The sequence below is a fragment of the Panulirus ornatus genome, chromosome 4 (assembly GCF_036320965.1).
Source record: "Panulirus ornatus isolate Po-2019 chromosome 4, ASM3632096v1, whole genome shotgun sequence".
Classification (NCBI taxonomy): Eukaryota; Metazoa; Arthropoda; class Malacostraca; order Decapoda; family Palinuridae; genus Panulirus; species Panulirus ornatus.
Genome location: NC_092227.1, coordinates 69,758,426 through 69,785,927, shown reverse-complemented (window position 1 = coordinate 69,785,927; position 27,502 = coordinate 69,758,426). Strand labels below are relative to the sequence as shown.

The following is a 27,502-nucleotide window of genomic DNA, read 5'->3' as shown; positions in this document are numbered from 1 at the left end:
ATTCATAACGTTGGATACCCCATGCGCACTAATTATACCCCCAACTGCCACATTACTTACCTCCGCATTTGAATCATCTATCACTAATACCCGGTCTCATATCAAAACTACTGACATTCACTCAGCTGCTCCCAAAACACTTGCCTCTCATGATCTTTCTTATGGACAGCTGCATAAGCACTGATAGTAACCCATATCTCGCCATCTACTTTCAATTTTACCCACATCAATCTAGAAAACCTCCTTACACTTTATCACACACTTTCACCACTCCTACTTCTGAAATAGTGCTACTCCTTCCTTAGCTCTTGTCCTCTCACCAACCCCTGCCTTTATTCCTACAATATTTCCAAACCATTCCCCTTTACGCTGAGTTTAGTTTCATTCTGTGCCAGAGCATCCAGGTTTCTTTCCTCAAACATACTACCTATCTCCCATATCTTCTCATTTAGACATCCCAGTCTGAGCCTCCGAGGGGGATGAGCACTCTCTGCTTGGTTCTTTATATTCCCTCTTTAACAAATTGAAATACAAGAAGGGGAGGGGGGAGGGGACGGTCCAATGCTTCGAGGTGCAGGATAAGAAAGTTATCAAAACGGCCCACCTTTGATTTGCCGAAGGCCGCACAGTAAGCATGTGACGCAGCAGCTTGTCGAGCTTCGCGTTATCATCCCGCTATCTCGATCAGCTGTTCCTTTAACTTTATATTTCTATATCCTCAGATCGTTTCAGTCACCTATATCATGTATTCACTCTTGGTTCCTTGGAATGGACAACTCATAATATGCTGGTGTGTGGCTGATTCCAGTCATTCGGTTAAAGGAAATTCCAGATAGAATTGATAATGTTTTTTTTACATCTTGTCTACCTCAGATTCAAGGGGAAGTAAGCGAATCAAAGACCCACTCCGGCATGTTTTCGCGGACGTACACAGAGAGGAGACGTTTGAAGGTCGCTGGGCAGTAGCGAGGCTGCGGGTGGGTCTGGGTGAGAGCCTCAGTGATGGCCTTGATCACAGGACTGACATCCGTAGCCTGTAGAACAATGGTAAAACTTATTGATTATATGATAATCATGTACGTTACATATTGATTATAAGATAATCACGTATGTTTCTTGATTATAAGACAATCACGCTTGTTACTTATTGTTTATGAGACAATCACGTATATTACTTATTGATTATAAGATAATCACGTATATTAATTATGAGACAATCACGCATGTTACTCATTGATTGTAAGATAATCAAGTATGCCACTTATTGACTAGAGAATAGTCGTGCTATAGCCGTATATTGATTAACTATAATACAACCGTTTATTGATGGATCATAATATAGCCATGTATAGATTGATCATATCATAGCCGTGCATTGATTGATCATAGCACAGTCATGTATTTTAACACTTATTTCTACAAGACATTATTCACCTTGCCAAAAAAAAAAAAAAGTATTGACTTTAGCTGGTTACGACGCTAACTAAAACAATTGCCAGTCGTCAGTAAAAGACAGTTATATATGGAGCACGAGTTACTTTATCTAAGAAGCGAGAGAAAACAGAGAATCGTTCGTCCCATATTCAACGAACGAACAGAAAAAAACATTTGATCTAACATCTGTCATCATCCCACATCCGAGGATTGCTAATTACACTTTCATTTCCATATCGTTAATACCCACCATCGAAAACTGAACTCTCCTCAGATGAGAATGTCTGAATACCTCCTTCATAGCTCCCTGAACATATATATTGCCCATCTTATATCTAAGATACTTTGTTAGTGTTACAAGATGAAAAGGTACCTATATATCGCACCAGTGTGATCCGCCCTCATCAACGAAAATTTCACATTAAGAAACATCATTCTAATGCACGACGATTATTATTTGTTTGCACTTGAAGATTGTGCTCTGCAGCCTTAAGACGCGACCCTACAGTTGGGAGACTACCTAATCATACAACACAAACATCAGATATGAATTTCAGATAACAAAATGTAACTGTACGTCGACTGATATAGACACCAAAAGATTTGTATGTTCCCCTATTCTGAAAATCTTCGTCCCTGACGTTTTCACGAGAAAAGCAATCATCCCCCCCACACACACACATCCATACGTATATGTAAAATCAAGACTGATACGAGTCTAGAGAAATCATGCGTAAGACAAGTGCAGGCAACAACATCAGAGGTTAAACAGGGAGAAAACTGGGCATGAACTGCCGTGGCTACCTGCACTGGACACTTACCTCTCAGTCAAAATCAGAAAGAGTTCATGATGGTTACTCACCCCAGTCTTGCGGAAGACTGTCATCATTTCTTGTACCTTCCTGCGGTAGGTCTCCCCGTAGTCGCTCCGAAGGTTATCTCCCAGGGATGCCCACATGACCTCCACCTCCTTCTCCATGATGGCGTCCTTAAGGTAGAGGTTCGTGCCTGTCGAACCCAGTCTTTATTTCCGTCTCCCACTCGGTACTTACTCACTCCAGTGACTTATCACACAGCGTTTCTCTCATTGAAATACGATGTTTGCAACACACAGATACCAGTATACACTGAGCCATGCTATGATACATCCTATGAAATCTATAATGAAGGTGTGGATGGGTGGGTGTTGGCAGCACATGGGAAGGAGGAAAGGACATAGAAGTGTTAGTCTATGACGAGTTATCACTTGGAGAACAATAGTTATATCCTAAGGTTCTAATCGTACGTGAAGTCTGGATGAATCACCAGTGAACAGTTCTTCCGAAAACATGATGGAACAAATCCAGGTTATAACATGAAAGCAGGCAAAGCATTTGGTAGAAGAGATGCAAAGCAAGACTCTGATAGTATACCAGTAAAGGATGAATGGGATAAACTGTGAGTTATGAAACTGTGACTGTGGACAGATCTTAAAAATGTATATGGCAGTAGAAAACGTGCAAGAGATGAGGCCCCCGTCCCCTCACGAGTGTATAACTGCCGCGCACTATCACACGGTGAGGGAGATAACAGCAGCAGCAGCGACATGGACCCAGGACTTGTGAAAAGAATCATCTTCAAAGGAATACCTGTCTTACAGACGACTGGAGGAGTAGTTCACTACTTTGGTAATCGCATGAGTACTTTAGAGGCAAAACACACTGAAGAGGCGATACGTCAAGTGATAATGATTCAAGATAGTGTCTGCTAAGGCAAGCAATGACCAAGAACAGAGTGGCGGCTCGTTTGCCGTGTGAGACAATCTTGATTGATTTCTACCATCCATGAGTCAGACGCTCGGGAACATAAGACAGACTGAGTCAGGCAATCAGTCCAGGGCGAGGTAGGTAAACCATAGCGGTGACAACAACGATAAGAAGGGAGGCAACTGGAAGGCCGACCTTTGATCTACTCAGCAGCTTGGTCTCACGAGAGAGAGAGAGAGAGAGAGAGAGAGAGAGAGAGAGAGAGAGAGAGAGAGAGAGAGAGAGAGAGAGAGAGAGAGAGAGAGAGAGAGAGTTGAAGTTTTGAGCCACAAGATGGAGACCATTAGCACCGCATCAACCCGGTAACTAAGGTGCTTGTAAGTAGAGCAGGTAATGTACACTTATCAGCCAAACTAAGGGAGACTAAATCTGTGACCTCGTACCCACACAGCCTACTGTCATGGGCATAAGAAGGAAAGGAAGAAAGAATGAGCAAGGCCATATTCCTGACAGGGTAGGAAGAGGAAACTGAAGGATTGGTTACTAGGAACGAGAGTAAGTGGCCTGGTACCTCGCTGCGTAGGAAAGTTTGGCCTTTTCATGTAGTGTAGCGTGAGTGTGGTGGGAGTGTGGCGGGGGTGTGGCGGGAGTGTGGCGTGAGTGTGGTGGGAGTGTGGCGTGAGTGTGGTGGGAGTGTGGCGTGAGTGTAGCGTGAGTGTGGTGGGAGTGTGGCGGGAGTGAGGTTGTGTATCGGTGGTGGTGACTGCGGGATGCGTCACATGTTAGCAGGGGGTCGCCATGACTGGTTCAGACAGACATTGTGCTTGGCATTGGTCAGTAAGATAATAAGGAACTCTTAGAGATCAACTTTGAAATGACACTTCGGATATACCTAACGTCATCATACTAAGCCTACTTACATGATAGATAGTAGATGGAAAATTGAGACAGTCTCCATTATCTGTCCAGCCGACATTTCGTTATGCACTACCATGGAATAATCCAGACCTCTCGCACAAGCTGCGAATAACGTCCTAATTTGCGATTAACGTCCCTCTCAGCATTTTTCCATAGTCCTACATATTTCCACATATTGCCTACTTCTGTCTCACTCGTCTCCACTCTTCCCTCCTTACCTCGTCACTCCCTCACACGCCGGCCACAGCCGTGTCCCTCCCGCTCCCCCATCCCAGGTCGCTAATGAAAGCTTCGAGATAGCGAGTCGATACTTGCTGGGTTCACACCTCACGGAAAAAGAGGATTGACAACGCTGACCGTCCTGGTTGGAGGTGGAGGCGGCTGTACTGTCACTGCTCTTGTGCACCGTTACACACACACACACACACACACACACACACACACACACCTAAGCCAGGGACCCATTCATCGGCAAACTCCGAAGGAAGGATGAACAGTTGGGAATGGTTGTGGGCCGACTGCCACGCCCAGGAAATGAACCTGCGCTGGCCTTTGCTGACTCATGGTCAGTAATGCTGACCACCACACACGTGTACGTGTGTGTGTGCTGGTTATAACTACTGTGCATTACACTGTAACAAACTCACTGTCTGTTACTGTATAATACAGCGAGAAATTGGCAAAAAAATAAACTACACAGACTATAAGACATACAGCTGTATCTCATATGTAACAAAATCCACCACACCTTCTGCTTGGGCCACTAGACAGTCTACATACAACATCCGACCAACAGCTTCACATTGACTACGATCCTACACTACACAGATTACACCCCCACCTGCCGCCCACACACGGCAGTGCAAAACAAAGTGCAAAATACATTACCAGCTCCAAAATTGCCAGGCTCGATCAGGCAGACCTTCACACCGAAGTCCCGCATCTCTTGCCTGAGGAAGATAGAAAAGACGAAGATAGTAATGACAACACTACACTCGCGTCACCTCCCCTTGATTTTACCTTTGTTCAACACTTGTAGGATCAGCTAGAATCGTCTGCTCAGTTGAGACCTTCAAGGTGTCATGATCAAATGGCAATATGAATCTTATACCCGGTGGAATAATACAGTCTACTGCTCATGCATCACAGGCGATGCATGATTCTTGAGTACATGGCATACTGCTGCACCTGAGAGAGTTCACGATGGAACGAAAGCTTTCTGACGAAGTATCAGACCGATCAGTGCCACACCCACTGCACCTCCTTGTCCTACGTGTGGCAGGCTCGGCTGTTTATAAATACAGTGAACCAATGATAAACAACCAGATGCTGCTTGCTTCTGAGGTGTTCCAAATGGTTTTACCTGGGAACATCACTGACAAACTCTCTTACAACTGTCCTCACCGCAGGGCACTGTGGCACACTTCTGCGGTGAATTCAAGACGTGATACTGTGTGCTGACGTCGACATTCTTCCTGGAGTGAACACGCGTTCGGAGGAGAGCCATTCATCCTACAATGCACTCAGTATGATACCCTGTTGTCACCTTCCGAATTATCATGCTCCAGGAGACATTCGAGAAACATCACGGGAACGTAATGCACTCCAATGTATTCACTATACAGGGGATCGTTCACACACACTTAACCTACTACACCACTGGATATGTCTGACATCCTACGAAGTCCTTAGCGTAGGACATGAAAATAGGATAACGGTGAGTTGCGACTGAACTTACCGTAGGGCATCACTGAAAGCTTCCACTGCAAACTTCGAGATGCTGTAAGCACTCATGAAGCCCTTGCTGCTCCGCCCGGCCATGCTAGAGATATTCACAATACGACCTAGAAATACAGTGACTCACTGACAGTTAAGTACATCAGAATCGTCCCCAACCCCAGACCATAGATTGGTTCCCGTCTCTTGTGGCATCATTTTCTCATACACGTAGTAGACTCATCAACAAAAACCTGTGTTGTTAGGAAGGGGAAAAGGGAGCTGGTCAGTGAAGGTAAGACAGAAGACATCTGTAGAGTTTACAGATGTGTGGTATAAGTTTACTGGTGTGAGCGGTTTCTTCACGATGCATATTTGTCACCTGACTTCAATATCCCTGGTATACCAAGCATGTGTAAGTTGATAGATAAATGAATAGATAAACAACGGCTTATTGGATTGTAGGCAGCCATCTAGCTGAAAACATGGAGGTAAGGTATTACATATATTACAGAAACGGAAGGCCATGATAGTTGGTAGGTAACTAATCACACAAGAGCTTAAGATCAGGATGAGATGGATATTTCCACACTGTGGATAAGTATATGGGTGAGGTGCATTTAGGTAGCCAGGGTGGCAAAATATACGGGGATATTTATAGAGTAAATGGTATGTTTTATACCTTATGAGCTTGATTGGATATAAGGCGAAGAATAGTTACGTTGATACAGTAGTTGACATACAGCATAGCTATGCACTTGTTCATGGATAGCATAAAAAGTCCACAATGGTAGGTATAGGACTGTTATTACAAATGTCTGCACGACCTCTGATTGGACGAAGTCGATTGTCGTGACGAATGGCGGTCCCAGGTGGAGAGAGAGAGAGAGAGAGAGAGAGAGAGAGAGAGAGAGAGAGAGAGAGAGAGAGAGAGAGAGAGAGAGAGAGAGAGAGAGTCTGCGTGTCAACAATTTATAGCCAAACTTCCATCTCAACCACTGATGTTAGGTGGAGAGGGTGGACAGGTTCAGCAAGATGAGGGCTTCTTGGTAGGTGGTGTAAGAAGGGGCCCAGGATGCTTCTGCATGCTCTTTTCTGCACTCTTCCTAGCTGGTCCCTCTGTGTAGCTATCAGTGGGGAGGACCAGGCTGGGGAGGCGTAGGTGAGCTTAGGTGGAATAAAGTTTGTGTGTGTGTGTGTGTGTGTGTGTGTGTGGTTTAGAAAAGGGATGGCTCATCTTAAGTTGGCTCAGAGATGATCACTGGCTGTACTGATGATTGACTGGTCTTTCCCTCTAGGTTCTTAGGCTCCGAAGTTACCATGTGTGCTGCTGACGTGTAAAATCGATCCTTATACTCACTTGAACCTTAGCCCCGACTAACACTTGACCTCAACTAACCCCTGGCCCGACGGACGAATGGCAGGAAGGTCTTGGTGGAGGCGATGAGACCGAAGACGTTCACTTCCGGGTCCTTCCTGAAGCCCTTCATGGAGACCCACTCGACGGGGCCGAGCGTGCACACGCCCGCGTTGTTCACCAGGCCCCACACACTCTCTGCAGCAGGTAATAGGCATGACATGTACTACGCTACTCCACACACACAACGTTGTGCGACAAGGTCTTAAATCCAAATAAACAATTTGTAGTCATCCTTCTGTTGATAGATAACACATACACATGCACATGCCTTTCGATTTATAACTGAAAAATCATTTTTCTTTTTTCAGCTTTTATCAAGTCTGCGTTTTACAATCTTGTTTGCCTGATTAGTAATGTTCATGATATCGTTTTAAATGTCGTACGCTTTGTCACATTTCACCGACTACAGAATCATTAAAAATTTTTTCTTAATATCTACCTGGGTCACCTCGTTATCCATTACCTATGTTCATACAACGAGCCTACATATGCTTAACCATTTGTTTTATAAAATTTGAAAATATAAGTAATGGGAGGTAAGTCGCAGCGGGAATCATTTCGAATCAATCAGATGGAGAACAAAGTCATCTTGTACAAACAACAACCATCAGTATACTTCTCGAACGAACAAATCGAAAAATCATAACTCCAGTTAACCTAGCTGTACGGGTAATAATTCGACATCATTATCTAATAATCTGCATCATACCAGAATGTGATGTCAGTGAAAGAATGAAATGGACCGGTCCGACAATGGTGGTCGACAGAGAGCGGGTGTCATAGTCTTATTTTTCTTTGGCAGTCCCCCCTCCCCCCAACCCCCCTAAAAAAAATTCGGAGGATCCTGAGGTAGAGTGAACTGGCAGGCTACACGGCCCTTATCCTTCAGTTTATGTGTTTTTCTTTTATGTGTGTGTGTGTGTGTGGGGGGGGGGGGGCAAGGAGTGCACGTCAAATTGTGCATTTGTGTGTATCGCCTCGGCATGACATGACACTTGCTGGTATACCGGTCGCTGTAACGCTCCGCCAACGAGGAATGACCGACCAGCCGCCACCCTCCCCGCTGGTCTGCGCCTGTTTACTTTCGTATCAACTTCTTCCATCCACATGACGTATTCTTAAGAACTGACTCATTACCATTTACTAATGTTTCGCAAAATTACCTTAGTAATCACAATAGGTATCAAGTCCAGTGAAGCTACCAATTCTACTGTCAAACTGGTTTTTAAATGATCTTTTGTCCGTTGGCTCCGTCCGGACAAGGTAAACATTGTCATTGCCGCCCAGACGGTGCTTGAGGCACGAGGTGGGAGGACGCGTGTATAGATTTTGCTTGTGATATGTGATAATACACTTGTAAAGCTTGAACATAACGGTGATGCCGATGTCGCCATGTTACTGATTCATATTTCAGTTAAGTGCACCCAGTGTTCGATCCGCAGCGAGTGTTAAATAGGTTGCAATTGCAGTGTATCTTAAAACGGAGAGATTAGTGTGTAGGTGACTTATTAGAAAAGAGGAAAAGAAACTGAATCGTACTATATCAGGATAAATTGAGGTACGCTTCCAGTGAGATGATAACTATTTCTCGTATGATAATCGAATGATAACGAACTTACTTGACTGTGGGTCAGTGATAAGTGTACATTATCGTGACGTGATCAGTACTTATGTATCTGGCAACATATTTAGTGATTATAGTGATTAGTGAAAAATGTTGTGAAACATTGCGATATATAGTAATAATACCTGGCTTCAATATGATAAGAAGTTCAGAAAGCATAGATGAAACATGAATATAGTGTGATTATCTGAAAAATTTGTTGTGAGTCACGTGACATGGCTTTCCTCTAGCGGATGGTAACATGATTACTATTAATCAACTTTGATTATAAGTGATATGTCGAGTGTTGTTTGGCCTGATGGTCAAAACTGATTATCGTCAGTGATAAGTCGACTGACGTTTGGCCATGATGTTTCAGGTAATTATAGGTGGTCTTTTCGTTTTTTTCCCATTATATAGCAATTAATTATGGATTATATGTCGAACGATATTTTGGGTAATACTTTGACCGACCATTGGTTATATGTTATACAAGTTTGACGATCATGCTTCAGCTGATTATAGGTCGCATAAAAACAAAAGGCTGAAGGAAACTACACAAGGCCTGTCGGTCCATGCGAGGCAACTCCCGTGTACACACCGTCGTTACGTGTTCATGTAGCTCACTCACTATCTTGATAAGTGACGTAACCCAACCGGCACCCGGCAACGTAGCCTCACACTACGCAACCGTTAGTTCGGCTGTGTAACATTCAAACACCACTGCAAATGTGTGGGCAAAGATTCTCTAAATCAGATTTGTAACATACTCCAGAATCTCGCGCAGAATAGGGTTTTATCAGCACAGCATAATGGATGGATGCCTAAATTTAAGAAATTTCAAGAGAGCATATTTAGCATTATAACCCTTGTGATATTCGAACACGAGAACTGAAAACAGCAACGGTTTTACCACTAAGCTAATGACAGTTGTAAGTGCTTGGTATCGTTTAAAGTCCCTCTAAATATACAGGTATATTCGTGAGCGATGGTTGACTATATAGGACATAGAAGGGCGGGATGTTTTTATACGTAAACATTGACTTAAGGAAATATGCTTCAGGCAGAGTCTGTTTTCACTGATCGGTGATGACATAGCACTAACATTACTTTCACCAGCTGGAGATAATATAGTCCTATCATTATTTTTTACAGAAAGGGGATGATAGTTTCATTATATTCTTAGTAAAGTTCCTCCATAAATGCTCTACACCTGTTCAAATTAGTATGAGTGATACTGTATAGCATTGGTACTGCAGTTAATGCGTGGAAAACAATAAGCGTGGCGGATCTTTAATATATATATATATTTTTCTTTTTTTTTTTATCCAAAAGAAGGAACAGAGGACTGGCCCAGGTGAGGGTATTCCCTCAAAGGCCCAGTCCTCTGTTCTTAACGCTACCTCGCTAATGCGGGAAATGGCGAATAGTTTGAAAGAAAGAAAAAAATATATATATATATATATATATATATATATATATATATATATATATATATATATATATATATATATATATATATATATATATGTATTATCCCTGGGGATAGGGGAGAAAGAATACTTCCCACGTATTCCCTGCGTGTCGTAGAAGGCGACTAAAAGGGGAGGGAGCGGGGGGCTGGAAATCCTCCCCTCTCGTTTTTTTTTTTAATTTTCCAAAAGAAGGAACAGAGAATTGGGCCAGGTGAGGGTATTCCCTCAAGGCCCAGTCCTCTGTTCTTAACGCTACCTCGCTAATGCGGGAAATGGCGAATAGTTTGAAAGAAAAGAAAAAAAGATATATATATATATATATATATATATATATACATATATATATTATATATATATATATATATATATATATATTATATATATATATATATTTCGTTTTCGAAAGCAGCCGTATATATCCATTTGTATGAGAGGATATGATTGCAAAATTGTGTTAATTTGTACATTAGCATTAATAATTTAGTCTTATTTACTGAGGAAGAAGCACTTAGTTATATTTCCAACCGTTATACCAGTACGCACGAGATCATGGTCGATAGATATTAGTTCATGAGGTCTTTTCGGGTCGGAGGTTGGTAGCCGTGTTAATGTGGATGCCTTATGTTGATGTATCGATATTTTCTGTCGTATTCGTTAATCATAATTTGTAATATTGTAACTAGCCATATGAGGTCACTCATACTGATACATTTTAACTTCAAATTAAACAACAGTTTTGTTATGTAACGGTATACCATTTCTCTTTGGATTGATAAACGTCTGATATGGCGTCAAAGTGTGTGCGCTATCATATCGTTTGTGTGAATACCCAAATACAGAAAATGAATACCTGAATCATCTCATTTGGTTAGTATCTTTGTAAGTACCTCCTGGGGCTATGACGACATCCAACCTGCCAGGCATGGATGTTAGATCGCATCCCTCCTCACGTATTCTTAGATGTTACAACATTACGGTTTGATCACAGGTGAAACCGATCCACCTGATCTTCCCCCAAGGTATTGCTGCTTGGTCGGCCCCAGCCTCCCGGTATCGCCTTATCCATGGAGACGGTGTTCCGGTGGACACCGACCCGCCGCCGCCGGGCAATTTCAGAAATGTTGTGATCCTCATTGTAAAGGGTGATAATAGCTCCCCGCGTTTCTTAAGAGATTGCACGAAGAATGACACGAAAAACATAAAATCGTCTCATTCTGTCTCTGATATGATTCATAACCGGCGGTGGAGTGTCTCATAAACCAGGTTCATAACGAACTCGGTCTCGTGATTCGAATATTCGATTGCGTTAAAACGTCAAAACGAATCATGCACTGCATCCAAAGCCCATGCATATGCTACATAATGACGTGAGCTATGTATCAGGAGCGGTAACAACTGTCTCCCTATACTGTGAGACAGTAATAACATGTATAACTTTTTTGATACATTATTTCCATATGGCGACGCACTCGTGTTGGGTACTAAATGGTGTTGGGTGAGGACAGGCATGCCAACCCTCCCGAGATACGGTGTTGGGTGCGGACACTCAAACCAACCCTCCCGAGATATATTAGTCACACGTAAAATTTCGAAGCATATCGACCCCCACCTGCACAGATAGCTCATTTAGCTCTTTCACAGATTGTCAGAGACATATCAGGGGTAACAGGTATTGGCATCTTGCAACATAGATAACAGTGACGTCCACACCACCCATCATATGTCTAACCTACCACATGCCTTCTTTCGTGGCAGAAACCACTGTGGCAATTATGGTTGTGTTCTTCCTTGGTTGTCAGCCGACTGCGTGCTTCCTACTCCCACTTGAGATTGTGGAAGCGACGCTGGTGCAATGACTCGGATGACCAAGTCACTTGGTAACGAGGTCATTGTATAGTTATTTCTTGTTCTTTTAAAAAGGCTTAATATTATATCATCCGTTTTCCTTTTCATCAATATAATAATATAAGCATACTGAAGTCATATCCGACGGGCAAACATCAACACTTAGAATACGTACAAAACATCAACACTTAAAATTCGAACAGACATCAACACTTAAGATGCATATCTGTGGGAGACACCTCCCTCTCAACATTGATAAGATCATCCAACTTCCCTGCTGAGATGTCTTTAGTGTTGCGTGGTTGTTGATGAATAATAATGGAGGATCAGAACAGATTACAGCTACATCCTCCACCTCCTCTTTCCAACACGTGACCATTAGTTTATGAACAGAATCATTGTAAGTAGAGAGGTCAGGTGACGATCTTTCCATCACTGGGACGATATTATAAAGGGCAAGAAGAAGGTAGATTTCAGGATAGTTTAAGTGAAGTTGTCAAAGATATTGAGGTAACGCTGCGTTGTCTTTTTCTGCAAGTATGCTTCAACTCTGTAGATGTAACGTTCACTTATTTCGCTCAACTGTCGGATGTCGACCGTTTGAAAGAGCAGCAACACCGAAGTTGTTGTTACCCGATGTTTGGACTGTGTAGCTGCTTCGTCTAGTCCACACCATATACACCTGCTGGTGTCTTTGTCATCTTTTAGGGAGATCTTAATTTTCTCATGATTCTATTTACTCTCAATCATAGCATTTACAGCGTATTCTGTAAACAGGCCAAACAGGTGACGTAATGCTGTATCATGTAAACCATGCAATTTTGTAGCATTCTTATCTGCACTCATTAATATAGAGCTGCAAAAGACAAGAATACATACAGCCGTTCACCTCTAGATATTTAAGACAAATATTTGAAAACATACATTAGTGTTATTTGTAGTGTTATAACCATAGCATTCTCAACGGCGTCAGCAATTTCTTTTCACTACAAGCTTCAGAACATATACGAAATGAACTCTAAAGACGTAATGGACAGTACAGTTTTAATCTACAGTATATCATAATGATGGGGAGAACAAATTAACATTAATCTTTTGTATAAAGTGTATTGTATAAAGGCAAAGGAAGAAAAGGTGAGTAATCAAACCGTAGAGATATAAATTTGTTGAGTGCACTTGGTAAATTGTATAGGAGGGTAGTGATCGAGAGGGTAAAGACATGTAAAGGGCATTAGGCTGGGGAGGAACACTGGTTTCAGAAGAGGTAGAGGGCGTGTGGATCAGGTGTTTGCTTTAAAGATGTGTAAGAAAAAAAAAGAAAATAGAAGGATTTGTATGTGGCATTTATGGATCTGGAGAAACCATATGGTTGATGGAGATGCCTTAAGAATCTATGATGTGGGAAGAATATTGTTAGAAAAGATGAGAAGTTTTATCAAGAGTGTAAGGCTTGTGCATGAGTAGGGAGAGAGTATGTATTAGATGAGGGAGCCTAGGAAGTAAGTCAGTTGTTCTTTGCTGGTGACACAGCACTTATGGCACATTCGGTTAAGGAACTGCTGAAGTCGGTGTGAAAGGAGGAAGTTGAGAGTAGATATGATTAAAAGGTAATTAGGTAATTAGGTCTGGCAAGGTTAGTAAGGATATGAATTTCATTGGAGAGAAATTGAAGGAACTGAAGTATTTTTGATATCTGGGAGTAGACATAGGAGCAAATAGAACCATGGAATCGGAAGTGAGTCTTAGGGAGGGTGAGGGGGCGAAGGTTCTGCGAGAATTGAGCAATGTGTTGACAGAGATACCGTTATGTGGGAGGGCGAAATTGGGTATATTCGAAGGAATGGTAATTCCAACAGCGTTTTATGGATGCGAGGTATTGGCTATGGATGAGGATGTGCGGAGAAGGGTGAATGTGTTGAAAATGAAATGTTTGAGACTATGTGGTGTGAGGTGGTTTGATTAAGTTTTGTAAGGGTAAGAGAGAGGTGTGGTATTAAAAGATCGTGGTTGAGAAAGCAGAACAGGATGTACTGAAATGGTTTGGACATATGGAGAGAACGAGTGAGAGGTTGACAGGAAGGATATACGTGCTTCAGAAGTGGTGGGAACAATAAGAACGGAGTGAACAAATTGGAGATAGAAGGATGAATTGATAAAGATTTTGAGCAATCGGAGCCTGTACATGCATGCAAGAGGGTGAAAGGCGCGCACGGGATAGAGTGAATAGGAGTGGTATACAGGGGTCGACGAAATATATATCACTCCTCCAGTTCTCTCTGCCATGTTGGACTAACCAGGTCAGGTTAGTATGTGGGGCCTGGTTGTGGATAAGGAGCTGTGGTTTCGATGCATTGCACATGACAACTAGGGAGTGGATGTGAGCGCATGCGGCCTTTGTTCGTTTGATCCTGGCGCTTCCTCGCAAGCACGGGAAACGGCAGTCAAGTATGGTATGGTGTGTCTTTTCGTAATATTCACACACGAAATGAAAGCGCCATGCAAGAGGAGCTTTTAGCCTCACATGTACAGGGAACAGTCACTTACCTCCGTCTGGTAGAAGGTGTTTGACGTGCTGGGCCGCCTTGTCCAGCTGGTCCTGGTTGGTGACGTCCATCTGCAGGACGTGGAGGCGGCTGGAGCCCTCCTGTCGCAGATGATCCGCGCCCTCACTATCAGCCTTCAGGCATCCTGCAAACACCCGGAAGCCCTGTGGGAGAAGCACAGGGAGGAAAGTGTCACTTGACCGTATTTGCAGGAACTTGTCTTGCTGAGCTGCCAGACGCACACCTCAGAGACATATGTCGCATTGATGACGATACGCTGTGACCTTCCTCCGCCGGCGATGTATGTGCTAAGGTCAGATTTCGAACTACTCGTTATGATGGTCTCAGTCTGGATATAACTGTCTTGTCCTCTTATTGGGTCATACCGTCTTGATCCATGTCACTTGGGGGGGGGGGGGGGTAACGAAGTTTAGATGTGGTACTTTGATAGATCATGATGTATCTTGTTTTTGACTTTATGGTATTGACGCTGTTATATGACTTGAACTTAACGTACCCAAGCAACCCATTTCTTCTCCGGGGTTCGATTCTGGCTATTGGAGGTTTGTATGTTCTAGGGAAGTGCGCGTACATATGTACTATATTCGTATTCATATACCTCCGTGTTGTACAGTTAGGTTCTGTAAAATGCTATCTGCTGGTTGTGTGAGCCTAATAGGATTTGAACGGTCTAGAACCCGTTGCTCGCCAACGTAAGACGAAGGGTATTCGATTAAACAGTATTCATACAGTCATTTTCCTATTAGGGGTGATCATAGCCTAGCAGTATGCCCACGCCTGCCATGCAGGGGTCCCATATATATATATATATATATATATATATATATATATATATATATATATATATATATATATATACTGTTCGCCATTTCCCGCGATAGCGAGGTAGCGTTAAGAACAGAGGACTGGGCCTTTGAGGGAATATCCTCACCTGGGTGTTGTATGTGGGGGTTACCGGACTCCTGCTACAAGTAGTATAATAGTGAGCGTAAGTCATCTTCGATGAGGCTGTATCTCAGTCAGCGGACAGAACAGTACAGCTCGTCGAGGATTCTTCCGCCACTGAGGAGCCCAACGTATCCTAACTCGTCCGGAGAAAAGTCTCGAAATCGCTAGAGGTCCTCATTGGAACTCTAGTGATCAACCGTTGATTTCGTATAACAGAGTAGTAGCGATATATGGATGAAGAGAAGCGTACCTGTAACTACGTTTCGAAAAAATCTCACAAGATTTTAACCAAAGTAAACAGCGTTACAAGTGAGATTGATGAAGGAAAAAGTGGAAAAAATCCTCACAAATCCGAGCTAAGAAACTTGATGTGTCTAATTAGAGTTGTGAGAAAGCCAGATGGTCCTTGTTTCGTAATGGTAAAATATAGTTAACGCTTACATCAACATGGGTTAAGAAAATGAGGTTATACGGTAACCTTGTATCTATCAGATAAGATGTGCTTGTTTTAAAATCCTCAGACCACAATCCAGTTTTAAAATCATATAAACAGTCAACATCTTAACAATCATCATGCTACTGAAGCTGAGCAAAATAATGAATTATAGAATTAAAAAGAATGTTTTCAAAAACGCGCGTTAACGAGCCTGACCACAAAATCTTACTCTGGCATATTCATTCAATGTGAACGTAACCTGACGTCTGTTTAGTAAACAGGATTCACCGAATGCCCTCAGACGACGCACATCACAATCAACTACAGTTTCTTCAGCACTCGCGTCAAACGTTTTTTTCCTAATGAGTTATCGACACATCGATACAGCAGTTTAGAGGGCGACAGTATATTAGCCGATATCATTCCTAGGTAAAAAAAGAAAAAAAAAAAAAAAAAACTGCCAAAAGCAGTTTTTTACAACTGATACCATAGTTCTAACCTGGGTTTCTGCCAAGATAGGATATGTAACTAGAAATGATATTGTCGTGTATTGTGTATCATACACAGGAGAAATTCTGAGTTTCAATTCAATGGTAAGATGACTGGGTTGTCATGTGCTGTGTTTCTTTATAATAAAGTTGCAGCTGCTCTGCTGTACTGTCTGTCCGTAGGTATGGTAACCTGTGATATGATGGGACGAAGAGAATAGTTGGTCTTGTCGGTATTTACCATATACGTAACCTAGTCATGGAGGGAGTCACGGTGATGGGGCCTTCCGTAGTTGCGTTGGCTGTTGTTATGAGTTTACGATTCTCAGTTGTTCATTGGGGTTTGTAAGACCCACTGGGTTCACCGCATGACCAGACATGGAATGCGATTGTGTACCATTAGCCAGAATTACAAGCACCCAGCGCTCCCTTCACTCACGTTGAATAAATCCATCTTGCCTTCGTTAACCAAACTATTATAGCACATTGATGGCTCATTGTTCCTCCGGCAGAAAGGTATAGCGATGGGGTAACCATCACGATCAGTTGTCAGTTTCTGCCTTTGTTGTCTTGTAAACAACATTCTACAAGATCCTTCCCTCCGACCGTATAGCTACCTGTTGTCGCTACGTGTGACATGACAAATCAACTCTTCGTCCCGAGGGTTCGAATCATAGGAAATTATAATTCTAACCATTTAGAGATACTTTTCAAAACCTAATTAGTTTTGGGGATGAGATTCTACTTACCATTTTGTCCAGGTGGAGGGCCAAGATGTTGCCAAACCCGGAGTCACAGCCCGTCACCACCACCGCCTTCCCATAGGCCGACACCTGAAAAAACCAGTTGGCTAGCTAAAACAAAAGACGCCCTTAATTGAAACAAGGCATCTATATTTAAATTTCAAGTTGTATTCATGTTGTTATATAACCAGCGTAAAGGCAACGACGGTTGTGCAGGTGTTTATAACGAATTTGATGGGAAAGTTGAACTGGGTTAGCTTGACCAAGATAATTCGGTTAGATTAGGTAAGGTTAGGTTAAGGTTTATGCAACACTAAAATTTTCTTTCATTCAGTGAGGACCCTGCTTATTATAATACAATATCCTGTTAATGTATGTAATGAGCTCCTAGTTGGGGGCCTGGAGGTAGTCAGTATGCATGATAAGCAGTGGTAAGCTTATGTTTTATTTTCGGAAGGCGTTAGTCTTGGTTTATTTTCTCGGTAATGTAACTTATTTTGTTATGCGAAGATCAAGTTAATGTAGGCTATCTAAGCCCCATAACAACCAATGTATATGTATAGTTGGCTGCCTGCGCTAATCAACAGTTATCGTAACAATTTGAGAAGTGTTGCCTTCTTTTAAACGCGAAATAATACGTTATCAATTCTACATGAACAAGTGATCAAAGAAAATCATTTAGAGTTATTGCTTACTGAAGGAGTTGCTGTTACATCAGCGATTCTGGAAATGTACAGCGATTGCTTTAGTAGTAATAAGTAAGAACCTGTAACTTGTACTGTGACAAGCATGCAGTCATCATGTATAAGTGCTGTGTGGGTTGTCCTTGCAAGACGAAAAAATACTCACGGGAAGGACGAGGAAGTCTTAACGATCCAGGTACTAGGAACATTATGAGAATATGCTTGATAAAGGGGTTGAAAAGTTCAGGGAAAAGTAAAAAAATCAGTAGGTTCACTTATTGCACTGCAAGAGGTGATGTCTCCTGTGAAGAAACCAATAGTTGAACACTGTCTTGAAAAAGTTAGATAGCATTAAGGTATTTAAGATCAAAAGCACTGTATCAGTTCATATATGGAATACTTGTGGATAGACTACCGCTCAGTCATAACGAAGCCTAGCTTACCATTTAGTGACAACGAAGCCTAGCCTACCATTTAGTGACAACGAAGCCTAGCCAGAGCTGAACGCCCTGTGGTTGAATTCACACCAAATATTCATAAAGAAGTGTCCGTATGATTCTCATATGTTACTATACTTATGATTCTGTTTCAGAGAAAATAATGAACATTCTTGATTTAGTCAAAGATTCCCTGTTACCTTTCACCACGATTGCTAGGTTAGACACATCTGCGGGAGTGTCATTGCTCAGCTGAACCTGTTAAAAAAGTAATTTGAAATCACCGACTTTATGCTCATACAGAAACTTATGAGATCGTCACAAAGGCGAATACATAACTGAGAAGGTTAACCCGATGCTAGAGTAACCTATTATCTCCAGTATTTGTACTAATACAGAATACCGGTGAGGATATGGCTGGTAAAGCAGCCATGTAACATTCTGCAGGCGGAGCCTGGTAACACACACACACACACACACACACACACACACACATATATATATATATATATATATATATATATATATATATATATATATATATATATTGAAGGAATAGTAGTTCCTGCAATGTTATAGGTTGCGAGGCATGGGCTATAGATAGGGTTGTATGGAGGAGAGAGGATACGTTGGAAATGAAATGTTTTAGTATGATATGTGGTGTGAGGTGGTTTGATCGGGTAAGTAATGAAAGGGTAAGAGAGATGTGTGGAAATAGAAATAGTGTGGTTGAGAGAGCAGAAGAGGGTGTGTTGAAATGGTTGGACATAAAGGGAGTAAGGAAATATTGACAAAGAAGGTATATGTGTCAGAGGTGGACGGAACAGGAAGAAGTGGGAGGCCAAATTGGAGGTGGAAGGATGGAGTGAAAAAGGTTTTGAGCGATCGGGGCCTGAACATACAGAAGGGTGAGAGGCGTTGCAAGGAATAGAGTGAATTGGAACGATGTGATTTACCGGGGTCGACGTGCTGTCAGTGGACTGAACCAGGGCATGTGAAGCGTCTGGAAAGATCTGTATGGCCTGGATGTCGATAGGGAGCTTTGGTTTCGGTGCATTACACATGACAGCTAGAGACTGAGTGCGAACGAATGTGGCCTTTTTGTCTGTTTTCCTGGCGCTACTTTGCTGAAGCAGGGGGTAATGATGGTGTTTCCTGTGGGGCGGGGTGGCGCCGAGAATGGATAAATGCACGCAAGTATGAATATGTACATGTGTATATATGTATATGTCAGTGTATGTGTATGTATATATATTTATATGTGCGTGTATGGGCGATTATGTATATGTATGTGTCTATGAGTGGATGGGCCATTCTTCGTCTGTTTCCTGGCGCTACCTCGCTGATGCGGAAAACAGCGATTATCATTATAATGATAATAACGATGGTATATATATATATATATATATATATATATATATATATATATATATATATATATATATGTATATATATATATATGAGAGAGAGAGAGAGAGATCGTTAAATATGTAGCTTACGTACCTCTAAAAGTGTGTGCCGTAATATAACATGGTGCGCCTCACAAAAAGCTTCTCAAGATATTTAGACTAATATGATCAATGGTCGGTTGACCTGCTAAATACTGTTATGATACAAATTATTGCTGCATTCCTTTGGACCCTTCCCAGCAGTTATTTGTGGCTTGTCACGTTATGAGGCAAATGTTTTAGAAGTACGACTCCCTCTCATTTCCATATAATCATGGAAAAGATAAACTGCATTTCTGATGTATTTACCTATTCCATTTTTTATTTATTTTATTTATCTATTTATTTACGTTAATGATTTATTTATTTATCTATTTTCTGAGGGGGTCAAGAAGAATGATAGATTAGACTGAACTAACTTTCAAGTTGGCCCTGTATAAGTAAGCGGCGGCAGTGAGGAGCCAGAGGGCAGGGAAGGCCAGGAGACAGGAGACGATGCCCAGGGCGCTGAGCAGCGTGGCCAGCAGGGCGCTCACTCCCCCCAGCGACACCACCCGCACCACTTTGTCCAGCGTCCACAACATCCTCGATTACCTCTCCACCTGCTGTAAAGAACACGAGAGATCTTTAGGCTGATAAGCAATTTCTCAAGGGTCGGTACCCTTCAGGATCAGTGCCTTGAACCCTGGCTTTATCAGCCCAAGTTGATTATTCTTGAGATTATGCATATATTTCCAAAATATCAAGAATTTTGAACTTGTAGTTTAGCGCCCCAGAGAGTGAAGGACGCGTTCATACTAATTGGTACATACCAAATGTCTCAAGCAGTGTATTCCGTCTGCACCTCATATATGTAGTTCCACTTCCATAGTTTATGTTTATGATAAAGTCCTCATAGCCCCATCTCTCTCCGATGGTTGGTTTCCACCTCCAATACCTTAGCTATATTGACTCCCTTACTTTCATCCTTTGAGTCTTTAGTTGTTCATCTTAGTCTCTCTGTCTCTGTTATACGTTTCGGTGGACAGAGTCACTCTTGATAATCCTTTCCAGTAACAAAATGAATACGACCTTGTTTTCTTTCAAATAAGATTTTATCACTGTGTCATTACCGTTTACCGCCCGCTTGCAGCTATGCAGCGAGTAAAACGTCAAGTCTCGGCGAGGATCTATATAATCGAGGTGCAGTGTCGTACAAAAATTTCTCAATCCAAAGACCATCCTTTCACTACTACTTGAAGATACCTGAGCCCTTAGAGAACTGGCTCGGTATTACATGATAATAAGTATAATAATGATAATAAGAATAGTGATGATAATAAGAATAATAATGATAATAATTCATTGTTTTTGAAATATTTACCCCATACTACTCGTTTCTGTCTAAAGATGTAATTAAAGATTCGTCGCCTCTTCAGTAAACGCCCTTCACTTGATTTACAGTTGACTGTCTTGTTTATCTTCCAGAGTCTTGCTACACCACCACCTTGAGGTTATGAGCTGACGCATCTTCAGTTCTACCGGCCAGTTAAGGTATGTCTTCCACAGTTGTATTCATCAGTCACATTCTTTTTTTTCATTTATAAAAGAAGTTTGTTACTTGTTCACTCACCGAGACAAACACTTATTCTTACCTCAGACATTTTTTTGTGAAGTACGTATCGCTTAAATGATTTGATTGCGTCAGTGACATGAAAACAGCTCCGTTTTGATATCTGTCCTCTGAAGATTAAATTCGAATCTGAAGATTATGGTATCAGATTTCAAGCCAACAGTCTTGCTTTCATCAAGTAAGTCAGAGCGAGGATGAACTAGGGATGATCACAGTAAGTAATAATCCCCCTAAAAAAAAGATAGTAAAGGTTCAAATGCGGATGCAGATAACACACGACCTGACGGCCTATGATGAAGTTATCTGCAGTTAATATCTTGTTTGTGGTAGAAACAGTAAAGCAAAGGCTTCCGCCCCATCCCGACCCACCACTCTTCCTAGCCCAACAACCTGCAGGATAAAACGCTGTCAAGAAGCATCCTTTAGTACGTAGGAAGTACACTCATCTTACAGGGATTGAGTGATGGGTTAAAACATTTAATCTACTTGCTTTGGGCTGCTTCGGAAATAAAACGAGTCGCTATTTTCTTTAAATTAATTATCTTTAAAGATGTTTGATAGATGAAGTGGGACTACTGATAACATATACCACAGAAGTATTTGTCTTCTTGATTGGAAACCACTGATAATCTCAACAGTATATTATGATGTATAAATCAACAGCTGAAAGAAACGGTCTGCCCACCATGTTCTCACACCTTAAATTTCCACACCGCTGTCTCTGGTCATAGAAAGAACTTTTCATGTGCTGTGTTGTCGAAATTATTTTTGTTTTTTGTTCTGAAAATTTATTTTAGATCTCATCGTAGTCTGCGTTTTCTTAAAATTCTTAGACCAAGATTCTTTATTGATGAAGCTATTCCCCTCGGCGATAAAGTCAATTTTGTTTGCTCTTATATGAGATTCGTTTACTGTTTCCTTATCTGATTCTTTACATTTGATTAAGTCTAATGATCTGAACTGAACCGGGTGTTCTAAATGAGATCTAACCAAGACATTGAATATTTAGGGTATTGTATCCTTATTATAAGTTCATCTGTCTAGCTAAGAAACCTTACATGCTGTTGGATATATATAATGCAGGTGTAACACGTACTGCTGGTATAGCACATACCAAAAGTCATCCAGATGGTATGTTAGTTAGCCTTGGAAGTTCTGGTTGTCAGTGAAAAAGGATTGGGTATACATCAGCCTTAGAAGTTCTAGTTCTAAATGAAAAAGAATGTTGGATAGCACCTTCTCCACACTTGTTTGCGTTCAATATCTGTAGATGGAGAGGCCGAAACATTTGAAAACAAGAATAGAGATAAGTTTTATAAACAGATCGTCTCTGCATGACGTAATGGATATGTGATGGTTAGTTACTAAAACACGTCATGCATCCCTTGCATGACGTAATGGATATGTGATAGTTAGTTACTAAAACATGTCATTCATCCCTCTGCATGACGTAATGGACAATCTCTATTGCATTATAATTTTTATGCACCTTTGATATGTTTTTCATTATCTGTTTCTGCATATATCATGAACAAATATGACATCAGGCAAGAAGGAAATAAACAAAGTAACATGCAGGTACTGGGCTCCCTGCCTGAGCACCAGCACCCAGGCTGCATGCAGGTACTAGCCTCCCTGCCTGAGCACCAGCACCCAGGCTGCATGCAGGTACTGGCCTCCCTGCCTGAGCACCAGCACCCAGGCTGCATGCAGGTACTGGCCTCCCTGCCTGAGCACCAGCACCCAGGCTGCATGCAGGTACTGGCCTCCCTGCCAGAGCACCAGCACCCAGGCTGCATGCAGGTACTGGCCTCCCTGCCTGAGCACCAGCACCCAGGCTGCATGCAGGTACTGGCCTCCCTGCCTGAGCACCAGCACCCAGGCTGCATGCAGGTACTGGCCTCCCTGCCTGAGCACCAGCACCCAGGCTGCATGCAGGTACTGGCCTCCCTGCCTGACCACCACTATTCCAGACTTCAACCACAACTGTTGATTAGAGACAGAGAGGTGTAAAAAAAACGCATCTTGACCTAAGCTGCTGACCTGTGTTTGATCCAGCACCATAGAGGAAAGTGCTATTGAGGTGTTTGTGAAATATATATATATATATATATATATATATATATATATATATATATATATTTTTTTTCTTTTTCTTTTAAACTATTCGCCATTTCCCACATTAGCGAGGCAGCGTTAAGAACAGAGGACTGGGCCTTTTTTGGAATATCCTCACCTGGCCCCCTCTGTTCCTTCTTTTGGAAAATAAAAAAAAACGAGAGGGGAGGATTTCCAGCCCCCCGCTCCCTCCCCTTTTAGTCGCCTTCTACGACACGCAGGGAATACGTGGGAAGTATTCTTAATCCCCTATCCCCAGGGATAATGTATGTATGTATATATATATCCTCTCGTTTTTTTTTCTTTTTTTTTTAATTTTCCAAAAGAAGGAACAGAGGGGGCCAGGTGAGGATATTCCAAAAAAGGCCCAGTCCTCTGTTCTTAACGCTACCTCGCTAACACGGGAAATGGCGAATAGTTTAAAAGAAAAAAGAAAAGATATATATATATATATATATATATATATATATATATATATATATATATATATATATATATATATATATATATTCCCTGGGGATAGGGGAGAAAGAATACTTCCCACGTATTCCCTGCGTGTCGTAGAAGGCGACTAAAAGGGAAGGGAGCGGGGGGCTGGAAATCCTCCCCTCTCTCTCTCTCTCTCTTTTTTTTTTACTTTCCAAAGGAAGGAACAGAGAAGGGGGCTGGATGAGGATGTTTCCTCAGAGGACCAGTCCTCTGTTCTTAACGCTACCTCGCTGACGCGGGAAATGGCGAATAGTATGAAAGTAGATATATATATATATATATATATATATATATATATATATATATATATATATATATGTATATATATAGAAAGAAGACTATGGACAGTGTGGTAATTTTGACATCTGATGGTTTGGTATCTCAACAAAGCTTTCTATCCAAGCAGCTTCTTGTGTGAATACCTATTGTAGCTCAATATTGTGTACGAGATTTTTTAAAGTTCGTGTTTGCATTACGTTTAAGGAGTGTTTGGAACATCACCATCCACAGAATCGACCGACGCTGGAGCAAGATATAGTCAAGTTAGAAGCGTTTTAATATATTCATCTGATGTTTGAGATATAAAGACGTTTACACATTAGGGAAAACCTGATCATTGGTGTGCGACTGAGGAGGGTTGGACATGGGATCCTACGTGTTTGATCGAGTCTTCATGACTGGCTCTGCTCAAATATTCCTCGAGAATATCATCATCGAAGGTGTAAACATGAACAAATCTTTGATGAAATGATAAACGATGAGCTAGAACAGGAAGTGTCGAGACTAACCATGGAAGTTGGTGGACAGATCTTCAAAGTATAATGTTTTCCACCCGTAATATAACTTTGGCCAAATACTGATGTCAGGTTTAACTACGTGGTAACTGAAGATGATGATGAAGAGTTGAGACAAGACATAAAGAAGGGACATAATCGTGGAAACTACGCAAAAATCAAGAACATCTCTTTGGTAACATAGATTGGGAAACGGAGTTTAGTAGCCGGAAACAGGTGGTTTTGTGATGAGAGGTTCTGTGCAGTGTACAGTGGATGAATAGAAACTAAGGCACCTCCACCCTCAAGTACAGAGGAAATGATAAAATGAAAGAATGACTTTACGAAAAATGTCAAGAGTCAAAGGAGCTCCGAGATTTGCAGCGAAGAATATAGAGACAGCACACCAGCAAGCCAACACCCGCAAGGAAAACAGGATAGAATATGAGGAACAAAGAAACTTTGGAAAGAATATTATGGACAGGACAGGACAAAATCCGGAACTTTTCATTGGACTCTTCAGGAGCCAATTGTCAGTTAAAGAGCAGCTAATTAGCCTAAGGGAATCAGAGGGGAAAATTGTTGAGGGTGACGTATGTATGAAGAACTGAATAACAGGCTGAAAAATCTCTTCACAGTGGAAGACATTATAGCCCCAGTACCAGTAAGATGGACTAGGTGGAAAGAGGAACCTTCTCTGTATGGGTCGAGGTGACCACAGGGTTCTGCTCTGGGACCTACTATTCCTTGATCAATTGAAACGACTTGCCTAAAGGTTTGGACTTTTGCCCTAACATGATTGCAGATGATGCAAATGATATGAAGGAAGTGGAAAATGAGGAGGATTGCATGAACTTGCAAGGGGATATAAGCAGACTCCAATATTGGTCTGGTACATAATTGATAAAATTCATCCCAAGCAAATGTAGAATAATGAGACAAAGCGCAGGAGGGTCTAGATATGAGTATTATCCAGTAGAAAATAAGCTTGAGGATTCCGTGTATGAGAAGGACTTGGAAACTGTCATCGTCCATAACCCGTCGCCAGAGTCCTATATTAGGAGGGCGGTTGAGGAGACAAGCTGTCTGCTGGCAAATATCAGAGTGGCCTTCAAGTATTTGGATAAGGAAACATTAAGCAAGCTGTTTGTATCCCACACAAAGCCAAAACTAGAGTATGCTTCGCAGGTTTGGTCACCGCACCTAAAGAAGCTCAAAGAGCCAACAGAAAAGGTCCAGAGGAGGATAACAAATACGGTACCAGAATTAAGAGGTCAACGTTATGCTTAACCTGTTGCAAGAACTGCACATCAGGAGACTTGTGAAAGAGGTAAACTTGTCTGGTGTCAAATATTAGTACCGTTTTTAAGTATATGAATAACGAAATGTTTTGCTGGCTATTCACAACACAAAGACCAAAACTAGATAATGTTTCTCAAGTCTGTTCAACCGCACCTAAAGATTCAGAAACATATGATGGATGTGGCCCAGACAAGAGCAGTTAAGATGGTACCTGATATGAGACAGATGAGCACAAGAGTAACCAGAGGACACGAGAAACTGGTTGGAAACGATGTAAAGAAAAACTTAGTGTACTGTTGGTTGATGATTGGAAGAGACTGAACAAGGGCACCGTGAATGTCAGTAGTTTACAAAGGTTTAAAAAGGCTACTAGTTGGTAGATCAAGAGATGGGGCCCAACGAGAGTATCTCTCTGTACTATACAGAGTGGTCATTCGAAGTAGGTAAATACATATACAGAGAATTATTCATAATCATTTATAAGTTCCCTTCTCGTATTGGGTTCATTCGTCAAGCCAATGTCAACAAGACGTCCAGATGGATCTCTCAAAGATGGACGGACAAAATGATGATCAGCCTAAATCACTTCCAGGTACTTTAGAAAACGTAACTGAACTCGGAAGAATATTAGCTTGAGGACTCAAGAACTGAAGACGCTGCTGCACGACACTCGCCACCTCCATGAAAAATGCTGGATGTGGGCCCCATAACATAGTGTCTATAGACATTGTATACGGTATGACTTGCTGGAAACTGTGATTTATTCTTGTCTTGAGTTTTACCGTCTGATTAAAAAGCATATCTCGCTCTATCACTTGATAGCTTTGGTCGACTGATTTATGAGATGCACGATGAATGAAGGATTCTATAGCCAAAGATCTTGAGTCGATGGCTACTCGAGAACATGAGATAATAATTGTGACCTTATCAATTACTGTATCTTTCTCGACTTAACACATTCAAGTAGAATGTCCGTTATGTCTTAGCCACACGCCACGGCAAGTGGATGATGAGAAACTGGTGAGATTTTGTTTGATAACTGAGTGCCAACGTTACCAGTTTAAACACCTCTTCAGTTCCTACAAGGAAACAGAAAAACAATAAACCCTCAAACAACAACATCTTACGAAAGTTGGCTGGTCACTAACCTGATACAACACTTGGAAGGCTGTGTGGCTAAGATCTTGGTGACGGTGTTGTCTTTCCGGTGGCTCCCTCACTACTGCTTAAGGCCCAGGAGAAATTAGTTCCCACTGCATCATGATTGCTAGACGGCACCTATCAAGCAATCTTACCCACTTACCT

The 27,502-nt window shown here is 41.7% G+C and overlaps 1 protein-coding gene across 1 annotated transcript; it reads right to left on the bottom strand.

The window, feature by feature from the left end:
* Nucleotides 1–833: 833 nt before the first annotated feature.
* On the bottom strand, nt 834–27,502 carry LOC139767139 (D-beta-hydroxybutyrate dehydrogenase, mitochondrial-like). The gene is made up of 9 exons (XM_071696165.1): nt 27,346–27,502; nt 20,323–20,508; nt 17,342–17,425; nt 14,701–14,863; nt 7,213–7,368; nt 5,836–5,941; nt 4,986–5,047; nt 2,297–2,442; nt 834–1,034 (listed from the first exon to the last, which is right to left on the bottom strand). The coding sequence occupies exons 2-9, from the start codon at nt 20,485–20,487 to the stop codon at nt 876–878; spliced, it is 1,041 nt and encodes a 346-aa protein (XP_071552266.1). The 5' UTR covers nt 20,488–20,508; nt 27,346–27,502; the 3' UTR covers nt 834–875.